At 39.8% G+C, this 11677-nt stretch overlaps 1 protein-coding gene across 1 annotated transcript; it reads right to left on the bottom strand.

The window, feature by feature from the left end:
• Positions 1–10706: 10706 nt before the first annotated feature.
• Positions 10707–11462, bottom strand: LOC147938142 (uncharacterized). The gene is made up of 2 exons (XM_087465495.1): positions 11251–11462; positions 10707–11100 (listed from the first exon to the last, which is right to left on the bottom strand). The coding sequence occupies exons 1-2, from the start codon at positions 11460–11462 to the stop codon at positions 10707–10709; spliced, it is 606 nt and encodes a 201-aa protein (XP_087321621.1).
• Positions 11463–11677: the final 215 nt, after the last annotated feature.

Here is an 11677-nt window from a genome sequence, read left to right on the forward strand (position 1 = left end):
AAAAGAAAAGAGAAAAAGAGAAAGAAAAAGGTTAGAGTCTTTAGGAGGGGAATGTATTTAAGAGAATTTAAGCTCTAGTGAAAGAATGGGAAGTATAAGATTGTTGAAGATGGTTCTAATCAAAGAAATGAAAGAAAGGAAAGAAGAGTCTAGCAAAAAGCTTTTATGTCTTAAGAAATAAGAAGAAAAGGGAACCATAGCAAATAAGAAAAAAACCCCCATTCCACTAGATGATTCAAATAAGAAACCTCTCCTAAGGCTTAAAAACAAAAGAGAAAAGGGTATTTGAGAAGAGATGAAGTTAAAGGGTAGAACTAGGACCATTTGGGATTAGAATGTTAGGATCAAACACTTTGGGTACCTTTGGGTAGACAAGGTTTTGTTCTTGTATGTGCCTAAGTGTTCTTACCTTTAGCATTCTTCTAAAGCTCAATCCATTTTTATGAGAGAACCTTGATATTGATAAGCCCCACTCTAAAGAGACCATCATTGTCTCAAAACCTTTATCTCCAAGCCAAATGAGTTTTAAGCATTGCATAGAATTGATTCATGTTCTTGATTAATGAATGTCAAAGGAAATGGTTGATTTGAATGCACGTGGATATCTAAGGCTCAAATCAGTAAAGCTTGTGATATGCATGTCTAAAATCTTTAAGTACAACTCATTCAACTTGCATCATAGTACTAGTAACTTGTACATTGATTCTAGATGGTCTATTTGCAAGCTTTAGGAGCTGAGATCCCACTTTCAAACCTCACCTACCTTCTTATGTCTTGATTATTTGCTTGAGGGCAAGCAAAGACTAAGTTTGGGGGTGTTGATGTTCATATATTTTACCCTGTTTTCCCTTAGTAAATTCACATCTTTTGCATCTTTTGCTATCCATTTTGACAATTATTGGATAGCTTTAGGACCAATCATGCATTAGAGTATAGTTGCATTGCATTTGCATCTTTTCATGCATAATCATGTGATTTTGGAGCTTAAGGAGAATGGAAGCAATGCTGAGGAGAAGTGAGGCAATCATGAAGGGAAAGCAAGAGAGTTAAGGCTAAAGAACCAAGGTCCAGAGTCCCACTCGACCACCCACTCGACCAGACACTCGACCGTATGCAGAGAGGGACTCGACCGAGTGGAAGCTGCACGAGAATAGCCAACTCGACCGGTCACTCGACCGAGCACCGGGTCGAGTTGGCCGAGCCGCCTAGCTATTTTGTCTTTTAGCATTTTTAGGGCTTCCACTACTTTTTCTATTTAAAGACCTTGTACCCAGCAGCCACCAAGAGTCCAGCTTTTTAGAATAGTCAGAAACCTAGTTTTTACCCTTTTGGGAATTATTCCTTTTGCACTTTTATTTTTCTTAGATCTTGTACTCTTTTAAGAGAGAAAACATAAGATTATTGGATTTTGTTGGTTTCATAACTTTCAAGATATTAAGAATTCGTGTTTGATTCCTTCTTGAATATTGTAGATCTTTGCTTTATCTTTCATTTGATGCAAGTTTCAGTATTTTCTGGGTTTATGACTTTGATGTTCATCATGTGTTCTTGTGAGTAGTAGCTTAAGATCTTGAGGATGGGTTAGGCTGGGCTGTGTTTGAGGTTTGTTTGCTTTGGTCAAGCTTGATTGTGGTAGAATCTCTTCTAGGCTAGATGTTCTTAATGCTGATCCTATAACTGAGAGGGTAGGGCTTGATTTCAAGCATCTTAGCATCACACCAATGTTTAAGAAGCATAGATAAGGCTAGATCTAGAGCTTACCATTAGGCTTGCTAAGAGATTAGAGGTCTTGTTTGGTATGAGACATATTGCTTAATGCCTGCTTGTGTAGATTATTTACTTTTTGAGAACAAGTCTAGAGATGCATAGGTTTGATTGTTTCTTGCCATGAGAGTGGATTAAACTTGTCTTAGAAATATATGTCTAGAGATTAGCTCGAGTTTGCTTGAGATTTGTTGACCAAGTTAGATGACCTCATTCATTAGTCCAGCCCATGAATCCCTCCTCAAGGCCTTCCTTGTTTATTGATTTTTAAGTCTTAATCCTGCTGTCTTATCGTTGTTTTATTCGCTTGTGTATTGCTCTGTTTTTCTTGTATTGCTCTGTTTCACGGATTTGCCCAGCTCGACCCTGCACTCGATCCACACTCGATCGAGTGCTTGCTCAAGTTCATCCCCAGAACTTTGGTTTATGATTTGTAGTTGTCCTGTCTTATCTCTTGTCCAATCCCAGTTGCATTTCTGTTGCATTTACTTATTGTCCTGTTCATTACTTGTCTTGCATTAGTTCATTAGTATAGTTTCTATTTCTGTTCTAGCTTCATATTAGTGATAATCATTATGTTCCATTTATATTTAGCATCTAGTTCTAGTAGCTTTACTTTCTGCTCTTTTCATTTCATCAATAGGACTGTTAGTGACAAACATCCTTTGCATATTTGGCTTAACTTAGGCTCATATACACATCTTGATTGTTCACAACTCTCATATTGGATTGACATCTCTTATACTGCAACTGCATAAGGGGAATTGAAACACTTTACCATCCATCCATTCATATCTCTCCATTGCATACATCCATCAATCCATATCACACCCACAAATAGTTCTTGTTTCATCTATCAAGACAATTTTCGTGTGTCTACTCAACAAAGAGCTGAGGAAGAAAAGATGCTGAACCTAATAAGTCATTTAGCTGATCTTCAAGATGAGACTATGAAGATGCTGCATGAGAAGCTTGACAAAATCGATTATGATCTTTCAAGCAAAATGGACGACATTGCTGTTACAGTTAAAAGAATAGAGGATCAAAGATCTAAAGATGCTGAAGCCATGGAGAAGAAGCTCCATTGTTTTGAAGAAGAACAAGATAGACATCTCAAGAGTGCTCAAGACAATGCTATCAACATTAGAGACTTGGCCAATGAAGTTTCTGACTTAACAAAGGACTATGAGTCCAAGTATGGAGTTTTGTTCAACAATGATTTAAGCACAAGGAAGCATTTGGAGAAGCTTGAGAACCGAGCCTATGAAGCTGAAAGGAAGATGTTTGATCTCTCGGTTTTGAACAAAAACGATTTGGAGAAGTCTTATCCAAAAAGTTTACATTCACGAAGGAGAGCCACAAGCTACTTAAGGAGATTGAATTGGAAGTAAAAGAGAAGAACCAAGATCTTACTGATAAGATTGAGGATCTCACCTCACGTGTTGCTGGACACAAGGAAGAAGAAGTTCAACCCGACGAGGAGGAAGGAGAAGAAAAGGAAACCCTTGACGAAAAAGGAAAACATTCATGTTTCCTTTTAGAAAAAAGAAAATTTTCTTTTACCAAACCACAAGGTAACCCTATTCATCCTCTATCAAATCTCGACAAAGGAGGACCAACCTTAGGAGCCAAAGAACTTGAAGTAGAAGCCGTGGGAGACAAGTTACAAGGTTCTATGAAAATCAAAAGTTTCAACCCCAACTCACTCAAGCACTCCCGAGAAGAAGAAAGAGAAAACCATACAAAGTTTTGTTTTGCTATTACCTCATTCTATGCTCCACCACCACGAGGCCTAGAAGGTCTAGGAAAGGGAGAAGCGGAGCTGCCAACCGCAAACTGTATGGTCGAAACAAGGAAAGAAGAAGACTATGCAAGGGAGCCACCTGATGCCTACATTGGAGAAAGATCCAAGAGACCATGTCTAAGGACAACCGACTCTCTTCACTGATGTTCATATATTTTACCTTGTTTTCCCTTAGTATTTTCACCTCTTTTGTATCATTTGCTATCTAGTTTGGCCTTTATTGCATATCTTTAGGACTGTTTATGCATTAGGGTAAAGTTGCATTGCATTTGCATAGTTTCTTGCATAAACAGGTTATTTTGGAGCCTAAGAAGCATGGAAGGAATGCTGAGGAAGATTGAAGCTATCAAGAGAAGAAAACAAGGGAGTTAGAGCTGAAGAATCAAGGTCCGAAGTTCCACTCGACCGCCCACTCTACCAGACACTCAACCGTGTGCGGAGATGGACTCGACCGGATGGAAGAAGCAGAAGAAGAGGTCACTCTGAGCACCAGGTCGAGTTGACCGAGCCACCCTTCTATTCTGTCTTTTAGCATTTTTAGGGCTTCCCCTCATTTTTCTATATAAAGCCTTGTACCCTGCAGCCACCAAAGAGAGCCACCTTTGAGAAAATCTGTAAACCTAGTATTTACCCTTTTGGGAATTATTGATTTTTGCTTTTCTTGTTTTTAGATTTGTTAGCCACTTTAGGAGAAAAACAAGAGAAATCTCTGATACTTGCTGGTTGAATAACTTTCAAAGTATTAAGATTTTGAGTTTGATTCCTTCTCCAATATTGTAGATCTTTATCTCTTCTATCTAATCATGCAAGTTTCATTAATTTATGGGTTTATGAATTTGTTCATCATGTTAAGTGATTGTGAGTAGTTTGCTTAGATCTTAAAGATGAGTTAGGCTGGATGATGGTTGTGGTTGTTTGGATTGGTTAAGCTTGTTTGTTATAGATCTCTTCTAGGCTAGATATGCTCTATGCTATCCTTATATCTGAGAGGGTAAGGGTAGATCTTAAGCTTCTTAGCATCTCACCAATGTCTAAGTTGCTAGATAAGGCTAGATCTAGAGATTATCATAAGCATGCTAAGAGATTAGATGTTTTGTTTGACTTTTGACATAAATGATCTGTTGTTTAATGCCTGCTTCTATATGTTCTTTGCTATGTGAGAACTAGTTTAGAAATATCTTAGCTTGATTGTTATTGCCATGAGAGTGGATTAACATGTATTAGGAGATCATTGTCTAGAGATAGCTCATGTATGATTGAGGTTTGTTGACCAGTTTAGATGACCATAATCCAAAGTCTAGCCAATATGAATCCATCCTTAGGACCTTTCTTGTCTATTGATTTACCTGTTTTAATCCTGTTAATCGCTTGTTGTTTGATTTACTTTCGTTCTGCTCTGTTTCTATTTGTGCTCTGTTTCTGTTCTGAGTTTCCGAACCACTCGACCTAGTACTCGATCGAGCATCCGATCGAGTGCTTGCTCGAGCTCATCCCAAAATTTGCTGTTTATGTCCTGCATCTTTCCTGTTCTGTCCTGTTTAATTCCCTGTTTCATTATAGTTTCATTCCTGTTGTATTCACTTAGTTTTCTGTTCAATCCTGTGCATTACTTGTCTTGCATTAGTTCATCATTTGTCTTGCTTTAGTTTAATTCTTGTTCTTGTTTAGTTTCATCACTGCTTTCATCATCCTGTTCTCTTTGCATTTAGTGTCTTGTCTTATTAGTTTTTACATTCTGCATATCCTATTTGTCATTAGATTGTTAGTTCCAAATCATCATCATAATTGGCTTGACTTAGATAAGTGTTCATATCCTGATTGCTTGCATCTCACTCAATTTGGTTTGACATCCTTTATGCTACAACTACATAAGGGTAATTGATCACCTTGCTTTCTTCCTGTTCATCATTCATCATCTCTATCATCATTCATATCATTCATCACCACACAAGGAAGTTTTAAGATTATCACTCACCCTGCTTGAGAAAGCAAGTTAGCGTCGAGCCAACGACGTTAAACAAGAGCGCTTCTTGGGAGGCAACCCATGTCTAGTAAGTTTTATTTTTGGGATTTATTTTATTTTATTTTAATATTTCTACATTTTAGTTTCAGGTTTTTAAAAATAAAAAAAAACACAAAAAATAGAAAATAGAAAAGCCAAAAAAAAAAAGAGAAGGAAGAAGAAGGTCCATGGATTGTCTACACAACTATGTCTAGTGGCAAGTACCACCTACTGACCGGCCATGTTCAACCTGACCGATGCAAGCCAAAGGCAACGGATCAATCACAATCCTCATGTGATCGATGCCGAGAGTCCCCACCAGCCATACCAGCCGTAGCCAATGCCATGACCAACGTACCATGTCCCGCGTACTGTGCACCATGTCCTATGTACCGCGTACCACCACCGTACCAGCTGTTATGTCCGCGATCGTTCATCCGTGTACCGCGAGACAAATCCAAACCACCACCATCCTACCACCAACCATCACCATTCTATCACTTAGGTATGTTTTTGTTATTCTTATTTTATCATTATTATTGATGGTTTTAGGTTTTTGTTTCAAGGAGGATGCATTTAGAGATATATCAAATAGAATTCGATTGAACTTAGCCTAGTTCAAACTCGATGTCAAGCAACCAAAGAAAGTAAAAATGGTTAGTCACCACATTTTCATTCCACAGACGACCTCTAAGACAATTTTGGGCAACCATAAAACGTCTAGAGTCGACACTACATCATTCCATCAAGGTGACATTATTAAACCCTACACTTTTCCTTATGATTTTTAATCCTCAACTCTTTCTTTTTTCCCACCGAGGACGGTGTGATTTAAGTCTGGGGGAAGGATGTTCCATTCTATACTAATGCTACTTTCTATTTTGTTGACTTGAGACCTTTTTCCACTTTTTACATCAATAATTTTGACGTTTTTATCGAGTCACATTTTTTTTATTGAGTCAAAACTAGTAGGGAATTATGATCTTATTCTAACGGTTTATTTGATTTGGATTAACACTCTTATGACTCTTGATTATGCTTGACAACAGAACCAAAGTTTGGAAAGACTGTGAGCTGACTAAACAATCCCCAAAGTCCCTATTCGATGGATATTCATATCATCTAACGTTGTATCTAAATTTTATAGGACCTAAACCGGACTTAATTATCAAGCCCTGGGAATTGGTATACATTGGACTAGATCTCTACATTCAAGCCATACAAGACATTGCACTTCTTCAAAAAGTATATTTCTCTCTCTCTTCCCTTTAATACTCTAAAAAAAAAGAAGAGAAAAAAAAAGAAAAAAAAAGAAAAGAATAAGGATATAGGTAGCAAAGAAGTGAGCCAAGGGATGTCGCGTAAACTCGTGCATACTTTGGATTTCATGGAAGCCTGTCCAATATATGAAAAAAGGAAGAAAAAGAGCAAGGGATCTATAAAAAAAATAAAATGATACCCTAGAAAATTAGGGAGAAATAGATTCCTTGGAAGTGAGAAAAGGAGAGAAAAGGAATTATACGAAGAAAGTCTTGGCTTGAAGAGAATCGACAAGCCTTTGATCGATTTTCCCTTGGTAAGATTTCGCTTTTTATTATTGCTTAATTTATGTAAAGAGATGACAGTGGAGATTCTGGAGACTCTAAAGAATTGTGGGATCAAGGAACGTTAATGATTCTCATGGTGGATTACAAATTAAGTTCCTAATGTCAAGGCAATGAAGAGTGCAAAGACAATATCCCCAAAGATAAGTGAATTCCCATTATTTTCAAAACACTTTTCCATGATTTACTTTGATATTTGCTTGAGGACAAGCAAAGTCTAAGTCTGGGAGAGTTGATAACATCATTATTTTACTCATTTTAGCTATAGTTTTAGTATGCATTTAGGAAGAGTTTGATATGATTTCAAGGCTTTAATGTCTATTATCAAGTATTTTAGATTTCAAGAAGGTTTTACAGGTTTTATAGCAAAAAGGACCAAAAGACAAGGAAAATACGTTTCAGGAAAAATTCAGAGCTTTACAGTACGGGATACTTTTGAAGAACTTCCAGAACTCACATTTTGACGTACTTGGTGTCTACGGAAAGCTGGAAGAGTCATATTTCTCCTCGATGTAGAATCAAGTCAATCAATTCAATCATTAAAAAGTTATGCCCCATTTACCGAGACGTGTTATAAATCGACGTAAGGAGAACCAACAAGCGAAGTGGACTTTAATGACGGCCCAAATAGCAACCATCACGGAGGAACCACCACGTTCTAGAAGCTTCCTACGCCGCCCCTTGCCATGCACTTAACAAGAAAAGACATTTCTACCCTTACAAAACCCTAAACCTAGACAAAACCTTATAAATACTCATCTAGACCTAGGGTTTAGAGTGTGCAATCATTGGAGCAGCCAAGAGACACGACCAGAGGAGCAGCCGACGTCCTGAAGCTCTCTTTGGTTCCTATCTTTGAAGCTTTGAGATCCACCAACTCTTTCGATTCTATTTTGTTCTTGTTTCTAAAGGAGAAGAACCTACACTTTGTTTGACAATCATTGAAGTAATATCTAAATCCTTTTTCTCTATTTATTCTTTTATGTTTATGAATTGTTTAAACCTTGCTTTGATGATTCCCTTAAACATGCTAGAGTAGTTTTCTAGTTGGGTTTAAAGGGCTAATCAAAGGGGGGAGATGATCTTAGTTTAGGTGGCAATTTTTAGGGTTTGTTAGATTTATATTCTAGTTTATTATATGCTTTAATTCTAAGTCTTTGCTTAATGCTTTAAGTTAGCCTCATGAACTAACTATGATCTAAAGTGTGTATGCTTTGCCAAAAACTTGCATGTGTGCTCGACCTAACTTAGATGTGTAAGGAGTCATAGGAAGCACATACCCCTTACCTATGGAATCTCATGGATTAGAGTCGAACTTGTTTAAAATGCTTTGATCTATGCGTCGTTGCCTGCGACAGTTGAGTAACGGAGTATAGAGATCTTAGACGGTTAGCTTGTGAACTATAAGTTAACGGTTCATTCGTCTTTTCGTAGTCCGAGTTTTAGATAAACAAACTAATCCTAAACTTTCCTAGATAGATAGATCATTGATCTCCTGCGATTCCCCTTGATGCCCAACGCTTGTCTTATTTATTTTACTTGCTTTTATTTTTGTTTATTGCTTACTACGACCATGACAACAAAACCCCCCATTTTTATTGAGTCCTAGCCTTACTTACTTCCGTCGGATTCCGTTAAATAACAACTCTCTCTCTGTGGAATCAATCCTTAAATACTACTACCAATTAGCTGTGCACTTTCAGCAGTCATGTGGTCTTTTTAAGGTGAAAGATTTGGAGTGAAAAACCACACACATCAAAGCTTTTTGGCGCCATTGCCGGGGAGAGATTGTTGTTTACAAGAGTCTAGGAACTAGAGTAACGTCTAGGACACCTTGCTTTTTAATTTTTCTTTTTGATTTTCACTTGTTTTAGGAGACCTTGAGTGATGTGAGCACCGGTCGGCTCGCGGTACGGACGGAACGTGGGATCCTCGGGATGATCAGTGTAATGATAACTTTCCTTCGACCAAACGATGGGGAATGAAAGTAGTGATCAAACGGACAATGGAAACAAGTTCTGGTGGTGAACGAACAAGAGGAACGCGAGGTGGTACGATGGTTGCGGCTTCGGACGTATGGACAGTCCGATGCGGTAGCAATACGGAATGGATCGTCGGAAACGGGCAGCAGCTAGCAAACCAAGTAATGGTTTTGCTTGAAGAGATGGAAGCGAGGGTGGATCGAATGACGACACACGAGTGATGGCTCGACTCGTGATACGGCCAAACTAGGAGATTACGAACCCGGTTCGTGAATCTGCTAGAGTCTTAGACGAGCTCTTTGAACGTGTAGTAGCTCCCTGAGTGATCCTTGGTGCATTGGCTTGATGTTGTCCCGCGGGTGATGCGAGTGTCTTGGCAGCGTCCTGGGCATCCTGGTTCGGTACAACCATTCCTGGTCGCGTGTCCGGTTTTGTGCTCATATCATTCCCTCCCCCTTGAGAAGGTTTTGTCCCCAAAACTTCTTCGTCATCACCTGCATCAAACAGAACAAGGTTAGTAACATTGAACGATGTATAAGTGTTGTACTCACATGGCAGTTCAAGGCTGTAGGCATTGTAGTTAATCTTCTCTATGACTCAGAAAGGTCCATCGCCACGCGGGCTAAGTTTATCCTTCCTCTTCTGGGCGAACCGCTCCAGCCTTAGGTGCAGCCAAACCAAATCTCTTGGTTTGAATAGCATCGGTTTGCATCCTCTGTTAAGGAAATGTGCATATTGTTCAGTCCTCCTCTTGATGTTTGCTCGTACTTCCTCATGAATCTTCTTGACCAATTCAGCTCTTGTGGCTCCATCTTGACTCTCGACTTCCTCCGGTGGTAGCGGTAGTAAGTCCATCGGAGTGAGGGGTTTAAACCGTAAGCAACCTCGAATGGCGATGTCTTGGTAGCCGAATGAATTGCTTGGTTGTATGCGAATTTGATGAGTGGGACGCATTCCAGCCAGGTTCGTTTATTGCTTGCTATAGCCGTACGGAGTAAGGCTCCGATGGTTCGGTTAACAACCTCGGTCTGGCCGTCAGTTTGCGGATGTGCGATGGTGGAGTACAACAGCTTGGTTCCAAGTTTCTTCCATAAGGTTCGCCATAAATGTCCAAGAAACTTCGGATCACGGTCAGAAATGATGGTCCGCGGTAAGCCATGAAGTCGGACTACTTGACTAAAGAATAAGTCGGCCAGTTGTACCGCGTCATGGCTCTTGTGGCATGGAATGAAGTGTGGCATCATTGAAAACCGGTCCTTTCAGTGTATAGGTTGCAACCCGAGGACAAAATCCATGGATAGGTCGATCCAAGGTCCAGTCAAAACCGACAGAGGTGTGTATAGGCCATGCGGATGGGTAGTTAACTTGGACGCTCGAAACACCACGCATTGCCCACTATGCTTCTCCACCATACTCTGCATCTTTGGCCAGTAAAAATGTTCTTGAAGCATGACCAAGGTTTTTGTTACACTGAAGTGTCCCGTCAGGCCTCCACTATGTGCTTCTCGGAACAACAAGTCTTGGATAGAACTAGTTGGGATGCATAGTCGTCAGCCTCGGAACAAGTATCCCTCGTACACATAGAACTCGGTAATTATGCCCTTGCCGTGGTTTTTGAAACAATCTCCAAACTCAGCATCGTTTGCGTACGCCTCTTTGATGCTCTCAGACCCCAACACCTTGGCGTCCATGGTGGTGATCAAGGCGTGTCTTCTTGACAAGGCATCAGCTACAATATTCTCCTTTCCCTTCTTGTACTTGATTACGTAGGGGAATGACTCAATGAACTCCAGCCACTTATCATGCCTCCTCTTGAGGTTGGTTTGTCCTCTTAGATGCTTCAAAGTCTCATGATCCGTTTGATCCTCTTGAGGTTGGTTTGTCCTCTTAGATCCTCTTGAAGCCTCGTTCTTGGTCTTCCTCCCATTTGAACTCTTGGTTCTTCTTGATCATTGCGGTAAGAGGTGCAGCGACCGTACTGAAGTCTTTCACGAACCATCGGTAGAAGCTGGCGAGTCCATGAAATGACCGTATGTGGGAGATGCTGGTTGGCGTGGGCCATTCCTCTATGGCTCGGATCTTCTCGCCATCTACCTTAAGTCCCTGTTCACTAAACCTAGGAAGACTAGTTCATTAGCAGGAAAGACGCATTTTTTCAAGTTGGCGTACAGTTGCTCTTCGCGGAGAGTGTTTAAAACATGTTCTAGATGCTTGACATGATCAGATAGGCAAGAACTATAAACAAGGATATCATCAAAGTAAACTACCACAAACTTGTTGATATAGGCTCTCAAAACATGGTTCATCAATCGCATGAAAGTAGATGGTGCGTTAGATAAACTGAATGGCATGACCAACGATTTGTACAAACCTTGCTTGGTTTTGAATGCGGTCTTTCATTCGTCCCCTTCCTTCATCCTCACTTGGTGGTATCCACTCTTGAGGTCGATCTTAGAGAAAATGCTCGAACCACTCAACTCGTCCAGCATGTCATCAAGTCTCAGTATCGGGTGCCGGTACT

The sequence above is a fragment of the Camelina sativa genome, chromosome 9, assembly GCF_030686135.1.
Source record: "Camelina sativa cultivar CO46 ecotype springtype chromosome 9, ASM3068613v1".
Taxonomy (NCBI): Eukaryota; Viridiplantae; Streptophyta; class Magnoliopsida; order Brassicales; family Brassicaceae; genus Camelina; species Camelina sativa.

What these genes read in the sequence shown, in the direction of transcription:
- LOC147938142 (XM_087465495.1), bottom strand. Translation starts at nt 11,462, where the DNA reads ATGAACCATGTTTTGAGAGCCTATATCAACAAGTTTGTGGTAGTTTAC. An exon ending in TTAGTGAACAGGGACTTAAG is followed by an intron (nt 11,101 to 11,250) that starts GTAGATGGCGAG and finishes GCAATGATCAAG; the next exon opens with AAGAACCAAGAGTTCAAATG.